General features: G+C 48.4%; 1 protein-coding gene across 3 annotated transcripts in view; it reads left to right on the top strand.

Annotated features, from left to right (window-relative positions):
• The first annotated feature begins 430 nt into the window (after window positions 1-430).
• Window positions 431-24507, top strand: part of NEK6 (NIMA related kinase 6) — a 45229-nt gene continuing 21152 nt past the window's right edge. The window contains exons 1-3 of one of the 3 annotated variants that reach the window (XM_032707998.1): window positions 431-451; window positions 16604-16725; window positions 24151-24291. In XM_032707998.1, coding sequence (XP_032563889.1) covers window positions 16633-16725; window positions 24151-24291 — 234 coding nt within the window. In that variant the 5' untranslated portion in view covers window positions 431-451; window positions 16604-16632. Of the gene's footprint in view, window positions 452-1047; window positions 1231-16600; window positions 16726-24150; window positions 24292-24507 lie in introns of those variants that run through there. The other 2 variants (XM_032707996.1, XM_032707997.1) reach the window with 2 other exon arrangements.

The following is a 24507-nucleotide window of genomic DNA, read 5'->3' as shown; positions in this document are numbered from 1 at the left end:
AATTTGGAAACACGGAGAGGCCCAGGCACGGGACACATGGGATGAAACCGCAGGGACGGGGCTCCCCGTGTGTGCGCGGCTCCATCCCGGGTGCCTGGAGTGATCCCAGCGAACAGCCTTCCCGTCCCTGCTGGGATCGGCTACACGCTCATTGCTTGGGGCACTTCAACCCGTCCGGCTTAGGGGACTGATAAAAAAAAAAAAAGGCAATAGAAAGTGTTCCCTTTAACTGGCAAAGGGCTGGTGGAAATGGTTCCAGTGGCAGAGGTGCACCCGTGCACCGCTCCAGCTCTCGCTGGCGGTAGCGCCGAGCTGTGCCAGCGCGGGGAGTTCCCGCGAACATCCCGGCAGAAGTTTGACAGAACTGACACTTGTCCGACCGGGACCGATCGCCCTCCTCCGCGGGGGAGCCTCGCTCCTTCCGCTTGTGTTTAATCACGTTCGCTTTCACGTTTGTGCGCGCTTGTAAAAAAACCTGTTGAATTTCAAACTGAAATTCAGCTTGCCCCCAGCACCAGCGCTGCAGCCGCAAAGCACAGCGGTTTGGATTCAGGGTTTTCCACGCGAAGCGCTGGACGGATGTGGGGCCGGACCCGTTCAGGCCGGTTCCCGCAGGAACTCGGCGGTGCCTCTCTCAGGCCCGCGGCCGCGGAACGCCCCGGCTGTCCCGCGGTGTGGCCTCGGCGGGAGCGGGTCGCGGGGAGCGCCGCGGGCACCGCGCCGGCCCTCGGGGCGGGGGAGGAGCGGGGCAGCGCCGCGTTCCGGGGCAGGGAGCGCAGCCGGGCCGGGCCGGGCGGTGGGGCGGGAGGCGGCGGGGCCGGGCCGGGCCCCAGCGCCCTCCTGTTCCCCCAGCTCCCCCCTGTTCCCCCAGTGCCCCCTGGCCCTCCTGTTCCCCAGTGCCCCCCTGTCCCCCCGCGCTCGGGGTGCGGGGCCGAGTGCGGGGGGGGGGGTGTCAGGTGGTGCCGAGCGCGCACGCGCCGCCCCGCGCGCGCCCCCCGCGCGGCCCCCGCCCGGCCTGCGTGGCAGCGGCGGCGCGCGCGCCCGGGCGGGCGGCGCGTGCGCGGGGCGGGCGCGCGCCGAGAAGTTCCGTGCGGGACGCGGCGCCGCTCGCTCGGTCCGGAGGGGCTCCCGCACCCGGCACCGGCATCGTCCCGCACCCGGTACCGACACCGCCTCGCACCGTGCCCCACCGCCCCGCACCGCCACCGCCACCGCTCCACCGGGCCGCAGGTGAGCGCGCGGGCCCCGCTCCGCCGGGCCGGGCTGAGCCGGGCTGTGCCCGCCGCGGGCCCCGGCGCCGCGCGGCCCCTCCGGGCAGCCCCGGCCGGGCCGGGCCGCGGGGCCGGGCGCGGGTGGGCGGGGGAGGCCCGGGCGGCCGCGCGGGAGCGGGGGGCCCGGGCCGCGGGGCCCGCACGTGCCCGGGCGGCGGCGGGAAGGGCCGGGAACGGCCCCGCACCGCGCGGGTCGGCATCGCTCCCGCAGGACGGGGATCCGCCGGCCTGGCCACTTGGGCAGAGTTGGGACCGCGATACGGACACGCGTGTTGGCGCGGGTCGGTGTCGCTCGGAGGCTTTGGGGAGGTTTGGGGGGTTTGTTCCATTTTAGCCGCTCCGAGCACACGCGCCCCGGCCGAGCCGTGCGCGGCCCCCGCCCCGCCGGTATGTGCCGGTCCCCGGTTCGTGTCCTCGGGAGGACTCCGCGAGCTCCGGGGGCTGGCGGAGAGACCCGCGGGAGGCCCCGAGACTCTGCCCGGCTGCCTCTCGCAGGCGTCTCCTGAGCCCGCAGCTCCCGGCGGTCCCCTGGTCCCGTACCTGCCCTGCCTCGAGAGATGGGAACTGCGGGGTGACCCCAGCGCTGCGGGGATTGCACACATGGCTCCGGAGAGAGCACATGGTAGAGCTGAACTAGGAAATACCATCTTTTCCTCCCCCAACATGTGCCTCCCTCCAAAGTGTGATTTATGCTTGTTTAGAGTAGCGGTGATCTCTGAGCCCATCTGTTTGTCTGCCTGTTCACACACATGGAATCTCTCTGCCTATGGTGATTGCCTATGGCGTTATTGCAGGAGAAGTAGTTTGATAGGAAATATTGTAGCAATTACAAGTCCAGTGATGCGAGTTCCTGACACATTGTGACTGTCTTGCTGTCAGCTCTGTGTCTCCTTTAAAGTTCATTTTTGTGAATCACTGTAAGTAACCGTTTAACTTCTGCCGCATTTCTGCAGCTTTTACGTTTGAGTCGTCTCCTGACATTGCGTCAAACTCTTTCCACTGTTATTTTTTTCCTGTCGACGTTTTTTGTGACACTCGTATTCTGTTAAGCAACAACAAAAAAAGAAGGAACTCCTTTTAGATAAGGGTGTTGCTGCCCCTGTTTCCTCTGGCTCTGAGCCTTAGAGACCTAAAAAAAAGGGGCTGTGAGGAACTTTTATTATGATGGAAAAAGAGCATTTTCTGTGGGAAGTGAGATTTCTAGACAGAGCGTGAGTGACTGCTGTCATCCCAAAGGAATTGTCAGAGCAGAGCCAGCCTTTTGCTTTCCTAACACCTGTGATGTATAAGACGCTTCTGCTTGTTTCCTTTTCCCCTCCTTCCTCTGGAATTCTGTTTCTTGACAAATAGGTGTTTTATGAGAGAGAACAGACGTAATTGGAATGTGAGTTTTAATGCACCTTTTCAAATTCTTCACTGTTCATTTTGTCGGGCAAAGAGCAGGTGAAGATGAATAACTTGGACTCCAAGCCCATACTGGGAAACAGGTTTTTTTGGTTGTACTTGCCTTCTGTGAGCCTGCCTGAAAAGTTTCATGTCAATCTGTAACACTGAAATGTACACTGAAAATGTTGAGCTTACACTGGCTTTTCTCATTTCATGTAGTAATGGAGTCTGTACTGGAGAAAATAGGGGGAGATTATTCTGAGATTTCTCCCGCCCTCTGCTTTTGGGCTTTATTGACTCCTACCTGTTGGTCTGAAGGCCTCTTGCAATGGCTTGAGAGAGTTTTTTGTGTACTGAATGAGCTGTTGCTTTCTCAGAGTAAAAAATACTGCCCATATTTTGGTTTGTATAGGGATAGGGGCCAGAAATACCCGTATGGGTTTTCCTCCTGTTCTACCCTCTTAACTGTAAAATGGGGTGGTTACCAGCGAGTCCCCCTCCTGTGCACCTGCAGCCTTCTAGATGTGTAAAAGACTAATTAGTGGATGTATTTTAACATCTTCTCCTCCTTTACACGGTGCCAAATATATTTAACCTCGAGGCTCTGAGAAGTGCATCACAACAGCCCAGCTGGCAGTACAGACCAGCCCCCGTGACTGAGGCAGGAGGGAGAAATCAAATGTGTTCAGTCCGAATTTAAAGCAGGAAAATGAACTGTCCTGGAGGAGCAGAGGAAGATTTCACAAATGAAATTACAGAAGTGGGAACCAGTGACACCTTTGGGGCTTGTAGGGCTTTTGCTCTGTCCTACATGAAAGCCTGGTTGGGATCCAGTCCTTACGGAAAATGAATTTAACTGCCCAACCTGTGCTTCAGTTTTTGTCACTCTAATTCACTTTTCTTAGATGTTCTTGTTGCAGAAGAGGTTGTTCATGGAGATCTCCAGTAAATGAGAACAGTAAGTGCATGGAACTTCATTTTACAAGTTGGGCTCATCTTCACCATTGAACGATCTTGTTTCTAATTGCAACTCCCACAGTTTTGCTACAACTCAACCCTTGTACAGGCAGACAGTGCTCATGGTTCTCTATGGTTTGAGCACAGAATTCTGATTGAGGAAGTCAAGAACAGCCATTCTGCCCATGACACACACTCCTGCATTTGTGTGATCAACTCACTTAACCAGTCTGTTTTACCTTTTGTGGGAACACAGTGACTGACTCAGTGTACACCTCTCCAGGTGCTGGACTGTGTTGTGTGTGGCATTTGGCAAGAAAAGGATGACCCCCTGTGGCCCTGGTTCCAGGACAGGCAGGAGGCTCACACGTGTCTGTACTGCACTCCTGGACTGGACAGGACAGCCTTTCCCAGCACAAAACAGTTAAAGATTGTCTAAAATGGGCAGAATGAACACTTTGTCCTGTTGAAGGCAGAGGCCTTGAAAATAGCTCTTTCTGTTGCTAGATGGTGTTAATGCTGTGTTTATTGTACTCACCCTGCCTTTGCAAAGCTTTTAGTGCCAGCACATGGCAGTGCTCAGCAAGCTCGTGGGTGTTTGCATTGGTAGGTCTGTGAGTGCAGCAGATAAATGCAGTTTATCTGGGGCTGAGCAGAACACACAGTTGGGGTGTCAGTGTCGGGCAGCCCCGGGATGGCCGAGCTCGCCCCACACACTGGGAGCTGTTCCCAAGCTGTGTCCTTGCCTTTCCCAGAGGGGATGGCACACGGAGGGATCAGAGGCTGCTGCAGTGCAGGGCTGGGCTGTGTGCTGGGGGAACCTGCTGGACCCTTCCTGCTGCTGTTGGGGCCAGGGAGTCTGTTGGCTGCAGAGCATGTTGGATGTGGTGGCCTGGAATGGGTCCCTTCCACTCGTGAACTCCACGTTCACTGTAGAGCTGTGTCTCCAAAGGGAAACGGGGGAATAAGTGTAGTCTCTGGGAGGCAGAAGAAGAGTGTGTTCAAACTGGGAGGTGATGTTGGTATTTTTCCTTTTGAAGAAAAAAACCCAGAAGCCAAAAACATTTGCATGCAAAATCTAGATTTAGGTTTTCAGGACTTTAAAGTCACAGTGGTTTTTTTTCCCAGCAGACTGGAATTGCTGCAGTGTGTCTAAATTACGTAGAAAATGGAGGTGTATAAAATATTTTTTAAAAATTTCCTTGCAGGTTTGGGGGTGTGTGGAGGTGTGTGTGTTCCTACAGCCAGGTTGGGAGCTGCTGTCTTTAGCTGGCTGGAATGTAGGACAGGGAGGACCCAGGAGGTTCCCTGTGTGGGACCAGGTGGCCGTTCTAGAGCTTGTAAGTGAAGTTTTGTTTAAAAACAGAAGAGCACGGGGAGTTATTTTTGATAGTGGATTGAATGCAGAAGTCTGTAATGCTGTCAGATCCTTTTTGTGGGTAGATAGGTCTTTTTCTATCTTGGCTTATTTTTTATATGCATATTGGATTGGATCATGATTACTTCGAGTCCTAACCTGCGCGAAGTATTTCAGCATCTGGACTCGCTGTAAGCACCGCTGCTGTCCGGGCTGGAGAAGTCTCTTGGATTGCTTTTTAACATTTTAAAATATTTCAGAAAAAAGTATATTTTTTTTATTCAGTTAAAAAGTACATGTGGTTTCCAGTGTTTAGTCTTGTGACATGGCTTATTACATGGCATGATGCAATAAATTGCAAATAGTTTTATGGTGTCAGTGCAATTAAAGAAATTAAATTTATAAATTGTTTACTTCAGCTTGGTGCTACTTTAAGTGTCTGCTCTCAGAGATTCCAGGCAGTGAACAGCTGCCTGTCGCAGATGGGAGAGAAAAAAACCTTCCCCTTAGCTTCTTACTCCTAAAAAGGTTTCCATATAAACTCAGTAGTAATGTAATACAACCTTTTAGTCAAATTTGAGTTTCCTGTTACACTTTAAGTGAAGCGACAGCGGAGTCGGATCTATTTGAAACCCAGTGGTGTAAGTGAATGCGACTCGAGGAATTTTGGGCTCCAAAGCATTCTTGAAAGCTCACAGATGCTTGGTGAGCAGGCAGAAGGCTCATTATTGATTGCATCTCAAAAGAAAAAAGCGCCTTGCAGGTAGTGCAGGACTCCTGTTGTGTGCTGTGTTTTGGGAAGATCGGGTGGTGGTGTCTGTCCTGTGCTTGTACTGTGTTTTACCCAAGGAAATCAGGTAGTTTAGAAGCTATCAAGGAAACAAGCAGCAAATCCACATTTTTAATGGAGTCCAGGTGCAATGAAGTCTGAAAAAGAGCAGGTTTGGGGCTGAGTGTTTTCTGCTGAGATCTCAGTATGGCAGGAGTAGAGTTTGTGCACAGAACTGCGCGAAGTGAAGTGTGAGATTGTGAATTGGATGTGCTGGTTTATTGCTCCATGAGCTAATTCACCATGACAGTTATAAAACTTATTAAAACAGTTATGACATGCCTGATCACAAAGTGCAGGAGTGGTAAGATCGTTCTTTCTAAATGAAAAAGTTGTTGCTGCTGGCATCCAGCTTTTCCCCTTATGGTGGTTTCCTTTCTATCTTTTTTGGGTTTTAACCCCTCTGGACTATTAACAGGCATTTTACAGTCCCCAGGCATTTTTAAAGTTTTTGTGCTTATTGGCTTTGGGTAACTTTGTTCTCCAGCTCTGGACTCCAACCTTTGTATTGCGCTTGCCATGATGAGTCAAAGGAGGTGTCAGCCCATCCCTGCCCTTGGACAGACCTCGGGCACCAACCCAATGCCTTTGCTTTTTAGGAAGGCAGTTTATTTTCTCATTTTCTCCCGTGTTGGCTGGTTTGGGTGGCAGTGTGAAGCTGCTGTGCTGGCTCTGTTGGGGCTGGCAGTGCCGTGCTCTGTGCTCAGGTCAGCGGGGTTTGTGGGGCTGCCCCTCCGCAGTCTCAGTGGGGGAATTGGTTCTGTAACATCGGTTGGACATTCTGTTGAAGTGTTGTTTTTCCAGGTGTGCAGACGCTGCTGATGCTGTTCCAGAAAGCCCTTTGGGAAACGAGCCTCCTGGTTAGAGGGAAGGGACAGTTCCCAGTCCCGTGTTGGCGGTGGCAGGACGGGGTGGGAATGTGTGAGCTCAGACCCCCGAACTGAAGAACCCGGGGGCGGTAAACCCAAGCGTGGCACTGCCAGAGAAGAGGGCAGAGCTTCCCCTCTGAGCAGGGGGTGAGAAGCTCTTCCCCCAGGAGCGTCTGTCCTGTCAGCAGCATCCCCACAGCCACGGCAGCACTGCCAGCACACAGCTGAGGGACCCTCCCCAGGGGTCTCATTTCAGTGCATCCCCCCACCTTTGGGGCCCCAGAACCCCTGGCTGTCGGATGTGGTGGGACCCCAGGACGGGCCATGCTGTCCCCCTGGGGCAGGCTGTGGCCATGCTGCTGCTCCCCACACTGTGTGCAGTGAGTTGTGATCTCCTCCCCTGCTGAGGGGCATCGCAGGGGGCAGAACCTGCTGCTCAGGGCTGTGACCCTTCCCAGCCCAGCCTGCTGACGGAGCAGGTGCTGCTCCACACCCCGGGCAGGATTTGCAAGTGTTTCATTTTGCAGAGCTCGGTGACAGATCCTGTTCTCGGGTTCCTTTTGTCCTGGGGCTTTGGGAAGCCCACTTGCTCCGCGGTGGGAAGTGTCCCCAGGCTGCTGAGAGCTCGTGGCGTGCCTGGAGTGGAGCTGGGAGGCCACACTGACAGCACAGAGGGGCTGCATGGCTGGGATTGCTCCCTCCGGGGCCCCTGTGCTGGGAGGTGGCCCAGCCCTGCTCCCTTCCCACACAGCCCTGTCTCCTGCCTCCAGTGGGGCAGGCAAACACAAGTTACGATTTTTCCTCCTTCCTTAGAGCCAACTGTCCTCTTTGACTCGGGAGAGTAACTTTTTCCTTAACTTAGTGGTTTTTAAACTGTGGAATTGGAGATGAAAATTGCTGCAGATGGTGCAATAATTGGGGAATGTTGACCTGCAGCATAGATTGCAACTTCACAGTACATTCAATACAGTCCTTCCAGGAATTTCACTTGAAGTGTCTTGTCCTGTTCTTAACCTTGTGGACACTTGTTGCTGCCATCCTGAAAAGGTGTGGGTTTTCTCCTCGTTGGAACATTTTGTTTCCTGCGAAGGAGCACTCTCAGTGTCAGGCCTGTCTTGGAGGGTCTGTGGTGGCTCTGGTTCTTGGGGTGTATGTGTGTCATTACTGTGACAAGAGAAGGGGCTCAGGGTAGAATAGATCTCAAACATGAACACAAACATTCCTTCCTCTTTCATTCATGGAGGTTCTGCTTCATTCTTTGTGCTGTTGGTGTTTCATCAGTTCTTCTGTCAGAGTTGTGAAAAAATGAGCCTCAAAAACATAAAACTGGAACAAAAAACCCCAAGCAACCTTCAAAAGGTTTTAAATATATATGAATGTATTCCAAGGAAGCAAATAAGTCACAACTGCGTGTCTGTGCTACCCTTTAATCAGTTGGGAAACCTAAGTGGTGACTCTCAGCTGTCAGCGTATTAAGAACCAGCGCTGCCTTTTGTGGAGTCTGTATATACTGAACTCAGGGCCGTGGAGTAAATATTCTTGCTGTGTTTTCATAATCATTCCACTTAGAGTAAGCGCTGCTTGGGTGGGTATTACAAACCTGTTAATCTTTATGGTATTTATAGGGTAATTTTTAACTCCCTTGAGCTCTTTACTTCCTTGTGGGTCAATTACTCAATTTATAACATTCTGTCAGATGTAAGAACTTTACCATCCGAGGGTAAACAGTGCTGGGATGGTTCTCTACCTGTGTTTGCTCTCAGTTCTTTGTATGTTAAGGTATGCAGTAACTTACTCTGTGACTAACTTGCTGGGATCTCCTTTAGTCCCCCTGGTTTGTGCTCTGAAGGGGCTGTGGTGACTCACTGTAGCAGGGCAGGTCCTCCCCGTGCCCATGGCCAGTGCCTGTGTGGTGAGACAGTGCCCGGCCCCATCAGTGCCTGTGTGCTGACCAGGGCTGGGGGAGTCCCAAAGGCAGCTGGGGGGGAGAGCAGAGCTGTCTTGGGAAACAAAATGGACTTTTCCCAGCTCCCCCAACCAGGTGAATTCCTGTTCTAACAGCACAGGATCAGTGTGAGATCAGCGTGGGGTCTTGGCAGTCGGGGGGCAGGGAAAGAATGCAGGGTGGGCAGGGTAGAAGCCTTTTGTTTCCATGAGTAAGCTTTTGGGGTTTAATAATCTGATACTACTGAGTTTGTGCTTCAACATTGAAGCTTATTAGAGTAATAGAAGATTGTTATAGAGGGCAGAATACAGTGTGAAATGTGATTTGTCTCTTATAACTAAATGTGCAAGCTCTGTATAATTTTCTTGAAAGGTTAATTCCCAGCTTCTCTTCAGAACATTCTGTGCAGGCCTTTCTGTAGGGAAAAAAAATTGGACCCAATTTAAAGAGACAAGTCTTGTGAATCCTGAAAGAATTTGGGCATTTAGCCCAGGAAAGAGAGAGTTCTTTGCAAGAACTTCATTAACCCTGTCTGTCATCAAAATAAGTAATAAAAGTAGCTCTCCAGACGTTATAAAGAACAGATCCTCTTTGTTTTACCCTGTGGTCTCGATCTGCAGGTACTGGTGAATCATTCTTGTTCTTAAAGGACAACTGTGCCCATGCAGGAGGGGAGATGGAGATGTTACCTACAGGGGTACAGAAGGGGGGGTATGAACTAAAGAGCTGCATTAATATCTGGAAAACTGGTGCTGTTAGTTCTGGATGCTCGGGAACGTGCAGGGAAGCTGACTTTTATTTAGAAGCAATATTGATAATAGTCTTACTTAGCATATTTTGGGGCGGAAAAAACACAAACGTGTTTCCAACGTAGCTATTTTTGTCAGCAGGAAAACATGAAATCCTTTTACACCAGGAAGAGTTTGTGCTTCCGTTTGGCTGTTCCCTGCAGGATCCAGATGCTGTGCAAGCTCTTCCTGCAGTGCCAGCATCTGGTGCCTGCAAGGTCTGGGCAGGGTTTTATGGGGCGGCTTTGAAGTTGCCTTTGGATTTGGATCACATGGATCTTTGGATTGGCTGGGCTGCACAGTTCTCAGCATCATTTCCTCTTCCTTCTGATTATGGGAAATGTGAATACTTCAAGCTGTTGTCCTGATGGTTTGAAGCTGGGTGAATATGTCTGTATCTTGCTCCGTTCCTTTTCCCTGGATTTGGGATGGATCTGGTGTCTGTTAAAGACTCACATTATCGGCTGTAGGGAGAAGCTGCACGAGCAGAGTTGGTTACAGCGGGTTCACGGATTTTGAGCCCATCTGACACAGGCTTCCTCTTGTTCTTTGATGTGCCTGAGCTTTCCTTGAACATTTGAGAAATTACAGCAATATTTCAGAAGTATCTTTGTGAGGTTTGCTTAATATTTCTCGAATACTTGGAATTGTGCTAATTAAAAGGTATTTATCCATGCTGAGTGGTGGTGTTTCCAATCACGTATGTATATAAACATTTATAGAAAACTTTGTTAGGGTTTAAGGTTGTGTGTTTGTTAAGCTTTCTGAGAACAGGCTGTACTGAACAGATCCCACATTTGGGGTTTGGGGTTGTAGCAGCAGAGCTTGTTTAGATTTTTTTTTTGTACTTTGGATGTTACATCTGATTTTGTCTTAGTGGCTTCGGCTGGTCTGTTTGCCTGTGCTCCTGCGGGAGGTGGGTGGTTGCAAAAGGTGTCTGACAGGAACGGGCTGTGGAAGTCGTTTGGAATCTTGGTTGTGTCTGGTAGAAACTTATTTTAGGGATTGGCTTAAACGGGAGGGTTTCACCAGAGCTTGGGAACAACCAGTCTGCCCGACTGCTGGAGTTTGGCAGCTCCCTGTCCCAGGGGTTCCTGGGGTGCTGCTGGGAGCAGGGTGCTGCTCCCTGTCCCAGGGGTTCCTGGGGTGCTGCTGGGAGCAGGGTGCTGCTCCCTGTCCCAGGGGTTCCTGGGGTGCTGCTGGGAGCAGGGTGCTGCTCCCTGTCCCAGGGGTTCCTGGGGTGCTGCTGGGAGCAGGGCCGGGTGTCACTCGGGGGTTGTCACCTCGCTCTGTGCCGGGAGCTGCGAGGAGCCAACCCCAGCCTGGAGTGGAGCTGCCAGGGCTGTACAGTGTGTGTGTCAGGGCTGCAGGGATGGGACCTATTTCAGTTATGAGTTAATGATGTGAAAATGTCTGGCAGTTTCTGTGAACATATACGTTATGAATATATTCCCAACCTATATTTAATCTTTCCTTCGTCAGAAACGAATGAATTCCAAGGAGGATAACAGAAATGTTCTTAAATAATTTGGCTTCGTGTTGGAAAGCTTTATTGCATTATAAATTAAAATGTGAGCATGCTGTTGCATGCTTGGTAAGCAATACAGTAAAATTCCAGGTAGATTTAGTATGTGTTTATTTTTAACATGTGTTTTGTTAGCAGCAGTGGTGGCCTGAGAGGTCTGTCTGCAATGGTTCAAAGGTTGTAAAAATGAATATAGTGAATCTTTCAGAGGGCTCAAAATTGCAACTAGGAGAATATAAATTAAGGTATGTTGGCTTCTTTATCTGAAACATATGTAAGTAAAAACTAGTTGGGGAAAAATGCAACCTGCTATTTCTGTAGCATGGCCATGGTATTATCTCTCTTCAGAGGAACTGTTGTCACTTCAAATGGTGCTGACTGCTGTCCATCCTCAGTTTTGGATGGGAATGTGGATTTGGTGTTTACACCTCACACAAACATCACACATAAATATTTATATGTGATGTTGCACTAGGAAATTCCATGCAGTGAAATGAGAGGTAGGAATGGTCCCATTAGGCTGGTGAGAAGGAACATTTACCTTATATCACACTGATTATTTAGTCATAAATATAAATCACCAAGTACTCCTGGCACTGATCCTGGGACTGTTTAATAGGAGCCCAGTGAAACCATCCCTTGTAACGGATGGATCGAGCTACAGAGCACCTGAAGGGTGTTCAGGAGACTTACACAGACAGTTATGTCTTGATTTAGGACCAAGTTGTGGGGAGATGAAACTATAACACAGAAGAAATGCCTCCAAGCAAAACCCAACCCTTAACTCAGATTAAAACTTTAAAAGCCAGGATATTTTGTTTTTAAAGTAAACTACATGCCTTCCTGGTTGGTGGTGAGAAATGGGCACTTGAACCGTTCTCTCCAAAGTGTTGGATAAACTCCAGGAGCATCTTCAGACACCGTGGTACATTGGGGAGGGGAGAATACTGTGCCACACCTTGCCATTTGCAGGCCATTTTACTAGATTTTCCCCCAAACTAGAAGACAGAATTAGGAATTATAACTTGCTTGTTTGGAATGGGAATATGGACCTGAGCTGGGTGTAGGGAGTGACTGGAAGCAGCATGGGAAGTCTGACACAGTTCATTATTGGCAGGAAGCATTTGTTTTATTGACATCCACAGTGAGGTGGCTCCAAATAGCTTTAAATAGTTGACTTAATGTCATTTTGCTTCTAGGGATGGAACAGTGAATTCCAGTGTCTGTCACAGCATTTGTTCAATGACTATCAGTTGTTGACATGGTATGAAAAAGCTCTGGGGCTTTTGAGCCCCTTCAGTGCAGTGACTTAAAAACCACAGCTGGGGTCCTTAGTACTTAAAAATACTGATAAAGAGAATTTTACTTTAAAACACAACTGTTGTTTGTGTGTTTGGTGACTATGGCTTTTATTACTTTTTAGTAGTTGATCCAGGGCCTGCACTTTAAAGCTTCCCTGGTACTAAAGGTTGGGAAGTTGATTTCTGCCAGTTTTCAGTTGCCCTTTAGAGTTTGTCAATGAGCATGAGTAAAGTTGTACTAGATAATATAATAGATAATATAAATGAGCATATATTATATAATATATATAATATAGTATATAATGTAAAAGAACGTAACGAGATGATATAAAATTGGTCATGGAAGGTGTTACTAAATCTAACAAAGTTGTGTAACTGTTGATCTTATGTATTGCCTTTAACAGTCTGTTCACAGTTCCATGTATTTTATACCTGTATTCCCAGGCTTTGCAGGTGTAACTCACACTGTGTAATGTCTCTGCCTGTGAATACAGATACAGTTTCATCTTGATTCTAAGCCGAAAATTCTGAAGCTGTTTACTGCACTTTAACAGTTTGTGCTGTTAATTAACTGCTGAACAATTTTTTGCTGACTCCTATTCTTTAACTCTTTATTTATTTAAATTCTTCATATATATATTTATATAAATAAAAATTCTTTAAGTGTGCTCTTGCAGCATTCTCTCCTGTCTCAAGCATTTCAGTGCAGTTCCTCATGTTGTTTCCTTTAACATTCATATTCATATTCTTTCAGTGTTGGCAGGTGTGTATTTCACATTAACATGAGGGGTTTTTTGGATGTTAGACTGCTATTTGCTTATGGTAATTTCCAGTCATCATAAGGTGACTGTTGAGAGAGATGAACGGAGAGGAAAAAAATTGTCAGGCATTTACAGTAAATACTCTCTGCTTTTGGAAACACTGTCAGAAGTTTAATTGTTGGGTTCAAGTAAGTTTGTCATGTGCCAGACAGAATCAGTCTGCTGTAATGAACGGGTTACGCACTCCACCAGCAAAAAGGGAGAGTGAGAAACCAAGGGATGCTCAGGATTTCCTGTCACCTTGCACTGCAGAAGGAACGGGCTGGGCTTTTTAACCTAGCCTGTAATTAGGGTTTGCATGGAAGCATATATTACTGTGCTTCCTTTGCCAGAGCTCTTCAGTGTGATGGATGAGATTTAAAGGTTGATCTGACTAAATTGCAATGAGAATACTAACGACAAAGATATTTCTGTTGTGAACTATTCCTACCAGGCATCATGGCTGTGACAGGAATGGTATAAGATAATGGACAATAAAAGTCACTCGGAAATAGTACTCTCCTAGGGTTGGGCTGCCTTCCCCACAGCACGTGCCCTGAACCACAGTGAGGATGTAATCATGAGCCAGGATCATCATTTAAATATATAGGTAATCTTGTAGAGTATCGTGGCAGATTTATTTTATGAGCAAGGAAGAGGAAGAATATTATTGGGCAGCAGAGAGGAAGAAAGTGTTAGTGCTGTGGTTGTGTTTATTTTGTAAAGCAGTTTGCTCTGCTCTGCCCCTGCGGAGCCTGCAGTGAGCAGCGTCCTGGGGAGGGGGAGCTCCCGCCCGCAGCACATCCCTGCGGGTGGAGGAGCCCACCTGGGAGCTCTGGGGGTGCCCTGCTGGGTGTGTGTCACTGCTGGTTCTGTGTGTATGCTGAAAGATGGGAATTTGTGCAGTAGTTTAATGTACTTGATTGTGTTTAAACAACTTGCGGATTTCTGGAACTACATCAGACTTGCTGTTTTGTTTTGTTTTGTTGTACATGAGGCACCCAAACAGAGGTGCTTGGCTCTCCCTCTAAGTCCCTGCGTGGTGAGAGGGTATGAGAAGGGTGTAGTAGCTGAGTGGAAAAGCACACATATATATGTGTGTGTGTGTGTGTGTGTGTGGTGGGCAGCAGCAGAGCTGAACGCTGGCACACAGAGCAGCTGGTGTGTCTTGCAGGAGGTGAAAAGTGCTGGTACAGAAAACGGTTGTAACACTGAGCACAAACTGCTGCTTTGCCGCCTGCTTGAGAGGTGCACGGTCCTGTCATGTTGATTATACATCTGGGAGCAAATCACTTGGCCTGCAGTGCAGTTGGAGGCATCCCGAGACACATGGTGATACCCAGCCAGACTGGGCACAGCTGTTCCGCGAGGAGCGGCACCCGGGGCACGGGGCGGCTCCGACTGGATGCCAAGATGCTGATGAGGTTCTGCTCCTTAATGAGTGTCTCGTAACTAATGATCCTGGCCTTTGCTCCCGAGTGCCCTGGGCTGTTGTGCCCTGAGAATCCCACCTGTCAGGTACCTGCGAGGTACCAGGGGTGTGGGGGGGGTGGTTTGCGTTCTGCTGATGAGGCGTCAGATGGACGGGATGGGGGTGTGGGGACACTCAGGTACCCAGAGAGGAGCTGCAGCTTGGGATGTGGCAGGGGAGCTGGCTGCATGAGAGGGGTTTTGTTTTCCCTGGCTTTGGAGAAACCCCAGGTTACCTGGGAATGCTGCCACTGACTGCAGTAACAACTGTACCACAGAAGGGCGGCAATCGTTTGAGAGAAGAAGCTGCTCATCCCACAGGGACTTTGGTCATGTTTCCCATGATGATGATCCTGTTCCTTTATTGGCTTTTTGGAAAGACATATAATCCTTCATGCCATTTTAAAAATGGTTTAATTTACAGTCGTGGTCAAGACTCAGTCTGAAAATGTTTGATGCTGCAAAGCTTCGTAGGAAATTCAGAAGCAAGAATAAAGGAGCCTGTCACCTGAGAAGGAAAAGTGCAGAGCTAGGACAATGTAAAGTAAAAATGTGCCTGTGCTAAGAGTGTACCTTGTACCTTTTTTGACACAACAAAGTGCCTTTGTGGTGATTGGTGGCTGCTATTTAAGCCCCTCTGTGAAGCCCCTTGCTGGGGATCCCCTTCCCCTCTGCCCTGGCTGTGCCAACAGCCCAGAATAGCCGAGCTGCCAGCCTGGAGCAGGACACGCTGTCCTGGAGGTGTCAGGAGCTGTGTCATGTGAGCTGGGCTGGATCTCTTTTCAAAGCTGCTATTCTGTTCCTCCTCCTTCCTCTGCTTCCAGCTGGGCTGGGTTAGGGCTTTAAACAAACAGTGCGTGAACCCAAATCCTGCCCCATTCCCGTACCCCTTGTGGCACGTGGGATCTCCTGAGCTGTCCAGGCCCCACAGGAAGGAATTGTACCTTGAGCTTCCTCGTGGAGAGTTATGGTTCTGTGAGGAACGTCCCAGACCTGTGGGTGATCAGGTGATTCGGGTTCTCATACTCAGAAGTAAATCCCTGTCCTTGTTTTGAGCTCCAGCCCTTTCTGAAGGCAGGACACAGTGGATGGACACTTCACCCATCACTGTCTGGACATGCCTTTAATGGGGGCTGTGTATGGGAAGGGTCTGGATTCCTGTGGAGCTCTGTGGTGAGGAGCCAGGGGTCAATGGCCTGCAGGGTTTGCTCTGTGCTTGTGGACTTGGAAGAGAGAGAACATGTGGTACATTGTCCCTTCAAGTAAACAGCCTTTCTCCAAATCTTGATTAATAACATAATTAAGATCATTCCAGCAATGTAATGTGAGGTAGGAATTTCATAGGACACTTCAACATTGATATTAAAAGACATAGTTTTATTTAAGTATTCACCTGGTTACTAGTAAACCTACAGATGCTTGAGGCAGAAGGAATCTTAAAATCGAACTTCTTCACACTATCAGTGATTCTCCTTCTCCCACTCAAGTTTCATGGTACTAACTTTGGAAAACTTTTACCTGAGAGTAACTCGTGCTCAGCTGTTTCTGTGCAGCAGGAACAGCAGCTCCCACAGCCAGTGAGTGTCTGTTAGAGTGAAGATTCATTTGCTGAAGAAACAAGAACCCTTTTTCTGCCTTCCCCCTGTACTGTGTGTGCCCATGTTACAGTAGCTGGTGTTGGGAAGGATCTGCCAGAGATAAAGACTTATTTCACTGACAACTGTTAAAAGGACTGAGCAGTACTTGCTACAGACCTTGTTCTGCATCACAGAAACACCCCACTCCCACAAATATTTGAAATACCTTTGCGTTTTAAATTAGGAGTTAGTCATTGCCCAAGTGCCAGGCATGCACTATTAATACACTAATCAGGTCAGGTTGTGTTCTTTGCTGAGTGAATACTTGCCAAAACTCCTGAAACAAGCGTGGCTTTGCCCTGCTCTGCTCCTGGCTCTGCCTTTGGGAGGGGTGTGAGTTACTTGGAGGGAGGGAGGGAGGGGAGGACTCTGCTCCTGCTACCCTGAGCAACCCTGTGTAGGCAGTCCCGGGGAAGAGTTTCTGGCAGTGATGAGACTTCTCTCTCCCCTTTGTGTTCCCTCCAGCAGAACTGTGAGGCAGAGTTTGGTATGATACCATGGAAGGGCAGCACAACCACCCACATCATCTAGGGGACCAGAACAACCCTCTGTGCAAGCTGCCAGGGCAGGAATTCCAGCATGACCCTCAGGTAAGTGTGTGTGTGTGTCTCCAGGCTTTCTCATTCTGTGTTTTCTTCCCTTCCTTCTATAAAGGTCCACAGATTTATTAGCATTTAGCCTCCTTCTTTTTACCCCCCTCCTTTATTTCTAGTGCAGTTACAGCAGATTTAGGGTATATCCAGTTTGGGATTCTGCCAGCCAGCCACAGCTTCCTGAACCCAGGTTTTTTGATGGTAATAAGAGAAAAAGGAAATAGTTTGATTTTTTTGCTTAGAGCAAGTATTTTTAAATCATCTTTATGAAAACATGCACTGTGTTGGCTTTCTCTTGTCTTTGATTCTTTGAAGAAAAGGCCAAAGTAAAGCAGATGATTGTGTAAGTGAATAAATGTATTTTATCTCCTTTTATAGTTTAGTAATAAATGCCAAAGGGGTAATTACCAACAAAAAGCCCATCCTACGTGGGATTGTAGGCTGTCTGAGAGTCTGGAATCCATCCCACAATGCATTTTGTCTGTACTGTTATGAAGTGTCACTGTGGCAGCTCATCTCTCTGCACAAGGGGGCTAAACCCAGGATGAATCTGCCTGCTGTGTCATGGTGACACTGGGATTTTGGGGGCTGTGGCTGTTTGTGTTTTCCAGCCTGTTTGTGTGTTTACCAGAGCAATCCAGGGGTACCTGGGTGTTATTTTAAGGAGCAAACAAAAGGCATCCTGGCAGGGCTGTCAGGAAGCAGAGCCTTGTGCCTATGGTGTGATGTTGCTGCAGGGAAGGGGCTGTGCCTGTGGATTTCTCATTCCCAATGTGCAGTCTGGGGCTGATCTGGGTTCCCTGAACAAGAGCTGGTCACTGGGAAAGCTCTGACACTGCCCAGGGTGGGCTGTGCAAGCACAGGGAGTTGCCTACACACAGAACACAACCGTGCCTGTATCCTGGGAAAGTACCCTGCAATGGAGCAAAGCCCCCTCTCCTAATGCAGCAATTTGTCATATTAAGTCACTTAATAATAATTGAATCCCCTTGATTAATCTCCTAGAATTAGCCAGTTGCATTTTGAGCAATTAGGGTTAATTACTGCCTCATTTGGCAGGATAGTGCCCCTGTAATTATTTCATGAACAAGATTAGGAAGTGTTCCTGTGCAGCAGATACGTTCATGGCATCTTGAAGCACATGTTAGAATTTGTAATGACATAGTTAAGTGTAATTAGTAGCTAATAATCTATGTTCTGCTGTGATGCTGATGCTGAGTGGGCTCATTTTGCTGTATGGTCATTGTTCAGTGAAACCTCCCCCCAACTCTGGTAGTACCCAAGTTGTGTTAATGGGGGGCTCTATTAACTCTTCTGAGAATGAGCTCATTTGGAATTGGAACTGCAGGAAGACTTTGGCTTTGCTGTCAAAGTAACATAAAAAAAAGCTGAAGAACAGAAATACACAGTCTACTAGAGAACTAGAAAAATGCATATTACAAAATCATACTGTTTAGAGGGCAGGCTACCTTCCACTGGGGGCATGATATGAGTGCTGATTACGTTTTGGCCTCTGCCTCCCTTACCTGCCCAGTGTTACCCCGAGGAAGTTGGTGAGCAAGAGGAGGAACATTTTCCAGCAATGTTCCAGAGTGAAAGTGTCAATTATATGAGCCTCCAGATTACTGAGTGTTTACAGCAGTAAGGAATAAAAGATACTTAGGAGTAAATCAGTGATATAAAAATATGGAGCTATAATTTTTCACTTAGTTTTCATACTAAACACTATAACTCACTTTTAAACAACCCTTTTATATACTCACAGCTTAGCAGCAGAACTGCTAAGAGGTTATTTCTATTATTTCAAGCTGGTATTTCTCTCTTTCCTTATCATGCTCTAGTACAAATATCTGCTGGTAGGGACAGCCAAACTTTGAAATTCAAGCCAAGTTCTTCAACAAACTTTAAATTCCAGGTGCCAGGTGAGGTGAAGGATGTTTTATGATGACTGTGTAGTCTAGTTTTGAAGCTCAAATTGAAAAACCTGATGTATTCTTCAATAATTACTTGGCTACCTGTTTGAAGGGTAATCCATATTTTAAAAGTTTCCTCATCTCCTGAGAGCTTAGAAGTTCTTCCTTTAATCAATCTGTCCTAATGTGTTCTCATAAATTCACACTGGAATTTCAACCTCAAAGTATGCAAAATTCTTTTCAGGTAGGCATTATGGAAGGGAGGCAGGTGTGTAATTTGGGACACACTAAAAAGGTTTGAAGCACTGCTGCTGATAGTAAATCACTGCTTGTGAAATGTGTGTTGTACTGGAGGGGCTGAAGCCCCCCCAGTCCTGCTGCAGATGTCTTTTAAAGGTGAAATTAGTTACAGTAAATGTCATTCAGATGAAGGATGCACTTTAGAAGCAGGAAACCATTCCTTTAAAATTAATGATGCATTGCAAATATCAGAAAAAAAACTTATATCCAGCGTAAAGATAATTAAAATTCAGGTCAGAAGTGTATGACTTAGTCGGGCTAAATTTTTTAATGAGATTTCAGAAAATTAATTGGGCGAGTACGTTTTTCCTCTTCTAAAGAATATTTCATTTCATGGCTCTACAGGAGAGATGCTTTTATTGGCATCTGAAGACTGCGGTGTCTGACTTTTTAACTGTTGGTTAACCCATCTTTAACAATTTTTAGGCTGATTACAAGTAATCTAATCCTGACCTGGTAGCCATTTGAGCAGGCTGCTGACTGGTGCCTGCTTTCCACGTGCCAGTCAGCACTGAAACAACTGATTTGTTCTGAATTAACACCAGCACTCCGGGTTTATGTGGTGTGCAGTTGGCAGGGAACGTTCCCCTTTCCCAGCTCATCCAGGCTGGGATTTCCCAGCCCTGTGGGGGAGCAGCTGCACAGCCCTGGCTCTGCACAGGCCACAGGTCAGGATTTCCTGATACTTTGGGATTTGTGCCCCGAATGAGGGGTTAGGGCTGCAGGCAGAGCTGCTCCCACAGTTCTCTTGAGGCTGTTCAGGTTTTCCCCAGATCTTAAGGAACTACAAAGAGGTAAATTTATCGGCCAAACACTAATTGGTCTGGAGATTGAGAGTCTTTCTACAGAACAGGTTTTTCTTATTCTTCCTTATCCCAAAATACAAATTCAGAGCTGTACAACTACTCATGAGGAACAGTAGAACAGAGAAATGTGTTCAGGGGGTGTGTCCCACCCGCGTGTGCTTGGAGCAGGATGTGGAGGGAGTTGTATCCAGTGGCCAGGTGTGAAATTTGGCCTGTTTGTGTTCCTAGTGCACAGCCTGTGCAGCTGCCTCTGGTGCCACTGGATTTTTTTAGTATTACAAGACCTTACTAATTCTGTTTTGCAGAAAATCTTGTAATACCTCAAAATTTGAGGCTAAAAGCCTGGCAAACTTCTCCCTCAAGTACCGTGACAAGGACTGCCTGTTCCAGCTTTTGCCAGCTTTGGAATTTGTGCTCTGGCATCAGTGATTCCGTCTCACAGAGCACATGTCTGCCAGAGGAGATGCCCAGAAGAGCTTGTTCTTGGAATAATCTCTGCCTTTCTGCTTAAAAATGAATGGCCTTTTTATTCGAATGAGGAATTAACTGACTTTGATCTTTGGCTTTTTATAGGGTTTTTTTTATGGAGCAGGAAAAGAATGAGACTTCATTGTGAGGATGAAGAGAACAGCCTTTGTCTCAAAACAATTTCTTCCCCTTCCTACATCTGCCCTGGCAACAGAAATGTGCAAACAGCCCCATTTTCGTAGCATCCAGTGGTTGGAGCTCTTTTGGTTTGGTTTTTTTAATCCCCTTTTTTTTCTTTTTAATTTTTTTTTTTTTAATTCAAGCTCCATCACTGACCTTGAGACCTGATCTGCAGAGTTTCAGCTTTGCTGCTCTCGTGCAGACCTGGGCCTGAATCTGTCCTGAAAATAAGAAAATGTGTTTTTGATGGACAGGTTTGAAGGTGGTGGTGGTGTCTAATTTTACACATAATTTATGTACATGAAAACTCTGAGTTTTACAGAAATAAGGATCGTGGGTTGTTTGAATGAATAGGGGTTGCTTCTTTGACAGCTTTATGAAAAACTGTAGTGGTTAATTGTAGAAGGGTGTGAGAACAGTGGGGTTCCCCATGTCAGAAGTTGTGAAATAAGTGAGATGTGCATAAAGCCAGATTATAGGAATGGTGTTCAGAGAAGGCAGATGTTTCTTAGGTATTCTTTGTGTCCTTACAACAGTTTTTGGCAGAGTTTCCTGCTTCCCTTTAACACAGCAAAGCATAAGGGAAGGAAGGCTGAGTTTAAAGCTGAGGGGAAGTGGCCTGTAATCAGTAGGGGGCTTTTGGTGTGGTTGGTGTAACCTGAGGAGGGTTCCTGGTTTCTGCTGCAGTCAAACATCTTCTCCCTCTAGGAAAGCTCTGTTACTTTAATTAGGTCTGATAGGTTGTGATAGCAAATGCAAATCTGGGTCATTGCATATGTAAATATGCAGCTGCAGTGCTGGGGGTGCCAGAACAAGTCAGCTGAGGTGTCCAGGCATCACCCAGCACCACCTCCATCCCCCCCAGCACCACCTCCATCCCCCCCAGCACCATCTCCATCCCCCCCAACACCACCTCCATCCCCTCCAGCACCCCCTCCCCATCTTACTGAGATGGGCACTAATGAGTGTTCCTGTTTGTCAAATCCCTGCAAAGAGATCGCAGCCAGTTTAAATGGAGAAGGTGCAGGGGCTGATTCCTTGGAACACTTGCTTGTCTGCTTTCATCCCATGTTGCCTTACTCTGGTGTTAATTCAGTAACTTAAAGGAGAATGTCTGTAAACAATAAAGCAGTGGGATTTTAGCATTCTGCTCTTTATCTGATGATCTGCAGGATACCTTTTCCCTCATCAGTGACAGGATGCTCCCAGTTCATTGGATAGTGTGCACTGCCAAACTTGGAGAAACAAATCCTGAGTCTTTATTTTGGGATTTTTTTTCTTCTGTAAATTCAGTATTACTCCAAGCACAGCACAAGCACTGAGAGCTGACCCAGACTTTGGTTGCAGCCACTGGCTGGTGACTTGTTCCAGAGTGAAGGGGAGACTAAAGTGACGTTGAAGGGAAACACTCCCTGAACTGTTTTAAGGAAGCACTTGCTGGACTGCCCTTCTCCTTTCTGTGCCACCTACCTTCATGAATAGCTCGGTCTAATTCAACCTGTCATCTCTGGGCATTGTTGTTCAGGCCTTGGGTTGGGTTTGTGTTGTCTTTAGCCCAAAGAAATGAAACCCGTTTCTCCTGGCATGAGACTATTGGAATGCTCATGGTGTGGGATGGAAAAACTTACCTGTGGCCTTGGCTTTCAAAAATAGTTCCTTGAAGTGTGGCTTCATTTGCAGAGGAGGGGGTTTCTCTTTTAGGGAACTTGAACTGAGGAAGCTGGTGACCATGACAGCCTGGAGTTATCTCCAGTGATGTACCTGCTGAATGAACAGGCCTGGGCTGGAGTTGTGGGGTTGCATTTTGGTCTTTGCTGGGGCTCAGAACTACCTGAGCTGTTGGGTTTGGCAGCAGCTCCCTCTCTTCCCAGAGCTCCATCCTCAGGCACTTCCCAAGGCTGGCACAGGGCAAGATGTGGGAGGGCAGGGCGAGCTCTGGCCACAGCCAGCCTGGGGCTGCAGGAGATGAGGGGGAAGGTGACACCAAAACCACCTGGTGGTCTTTCACTGTCTGGTGTGTGGTTTGTTCTGATCTCTGTATCGTCAGCATTTACCAAATGGAAGTGGGTTTTTGGAGTATGAACTTCCATTGTGGGCTTTGCTCCTCTGTTGTGATAACGATGCTTTAAAGGACAATTTCAAAACAGCTTGTCTTGATTAACTGATGCTTTTGTGGGTCAGAAATTACTATTTGGGGGATTTAATGGGTCTGTTTTCTTAAAAATGCTGAATTTTACGACTTTGTTCACTAAACCTTTGTTGAATAACTGTGATTGTAGTTCAGAGTAGCACAACACACCTTGAAATCTGAAGGCATTTTGAAATGCCTGATGGATGCTTTTTGTTGTTGTTGAGTAGTGGTCAGTTTTATTTCTGTTGCAAAGAAAAGAAATCCAAACTTATTTACTCATCAAAATAAACATACACTGGAAGAGACCCGCACAATGTCTTGTATGTGGGGCTGACAAAAGATGCTGGACTGTTTTACCTGCATTTTAAATCTTAATTCCAGCCTCTCCCTCTGCGGTGGGAAATGACAGTGGTGGGAATAGTCATCTCCTCAAACACCCAGCTCTCCCAGCCTGCTCTCCTGGGACACTTATGCTGGGATTGTCTGCTCAGGGCTGGGCTGGGACTGATGGCTCATTCCTTCCCCACCCTCCCCTTGTGTTGGGTACTTCTCTTTTTGTGGTTTTTGGTGCAAACTGAAATGGCTCAATGCTGAAGCTTTGGAAACTTTCTGCTTGGCATGTGTGGTAATTCTGAGTAATTAATTTTCACCATTTCTTCTTTAAGCACTGTTTGGCAGTCGTGCTAATTCCGGAGGGGAGCGGGCTGGCTCTGGGGAGCGATGCCCAGTCCCTGCAGGCCGTGCTCCCTGCCTGGCTGTTTACCTGGCTGTTTACCTGGCTGTTTACCTGGCTGTTTACCTGGCTGTTTACCTGGCACTGCTGCAGGGCTGCGGCAGCTCCCGGGTGGCACAGGCGGGGAGAGCAGTGTGGGACTAATTAGTTCCTTAGACACAAGGCAAGGCTTTCATTCCCTTCTGGAAAAAGTCATCTGGCTTCAGCCTGTCCCTGGTAGCTGTGCAGGACATCAATGGTTTGGGGGCACACGGTGATGGGTTTGGGGGCACACGGTGATGGGTTTGGGGGCACACGGTGATGGGTTTGGGGGCACACCATTCTGCAGAGGGACCAGCCCAGGTTCCATTGACCATCAGTGGGAGCAGGAGGTGCCCAGCCCAGGTTCCATTGACCATCAGTGGGAGCAGGAGGTGTGCAGCCCTGTGGGAGCAGGAGGTGTGCAGCCCCTGTGCAGCCCTGTGGGAGCAGGAGGTGTGCAGCCCCTGTGCAGCCCTGTGGGAGCAGGAGGTGTGCAGCCCCTGTGCAGCCCTGTGGGAGCAGGAGGTGTGCAGCCCCTGTGCAGCCCTGTGGGAGCAGGAGGTGTGCAGCCCCTGTGGGAGCAGGAGGTGTGCAGCCCCTGTGCAGTCCTGTGGGAGCAGGAGGTGTGCAGCCCTGTGGGAGCAGGAGGTGTGCAGCCCCTCTGGGAGCAGGAGGTGTGCAGCCCTCTGGGAGCAGGAGGTGTGCAGCCCCTGTGGGAGCAGGAGGTGTGCAGCCCTGTGGGAGCAGGAGGTGTGCAGCCCCTGTGCAGCCCTGTGGGAGCAGGAGGTGTGCAGCCCCTGTGCAGCCCCTGTGGGAGCAGGAGGTGTGCAGCCCCCGTGCAGCCCCTGACCGAGTCCCTTGGCCCCGCAGAGGCAGCTGACGGCGTTCCCGTACCGCTGCACCCTGGCAGACTTCCAGGTGGAGAAGAAGATTGGGCGAGGCCAGTTCAGTGAAGTCTACAGAGCGACGTGTCTGCTGGACAGAAAGCCTGTGGCATTAAAGAAAGTGCAGGTGAGCACCTCAGGTCACAGTCCTGCTGCTCGGAGCAGGATGGGGATATTTAAGGGCCTGCCCAGATCACTTGGAGCCAGAGAACTGCACTGCAGGGTCCTTGTCCCTCTGCACCCCGGAGGGGCTTTGTTTCCAAACCAGAATTATGTAGCAGTAGTGCAATTTCATGTTTATTTTAAATTTCACCTCTTTATAAAGTAAATAGATTTTAAATTG

This window comes from Chiroxiphia lanceolata, chromosome 21 (assembly GCF_009829145.1).
Source record: "Chiroxiphia lanceolata isolate bChiLan1 chromosome 21, bChiLan1.pri, whole genome shotgun sequence".
Lineage (NCBI taxonomy): Eukaryota > Metazoa > Chordata > Aves > Passeriformes > Pipridae > Chiroxiphia > Chiroxiphia lanceolata.
Note: the sequence above shows the minus strand (reverse complement) of the source record. Positions and strands in the feature narration are given on the sequence as shown.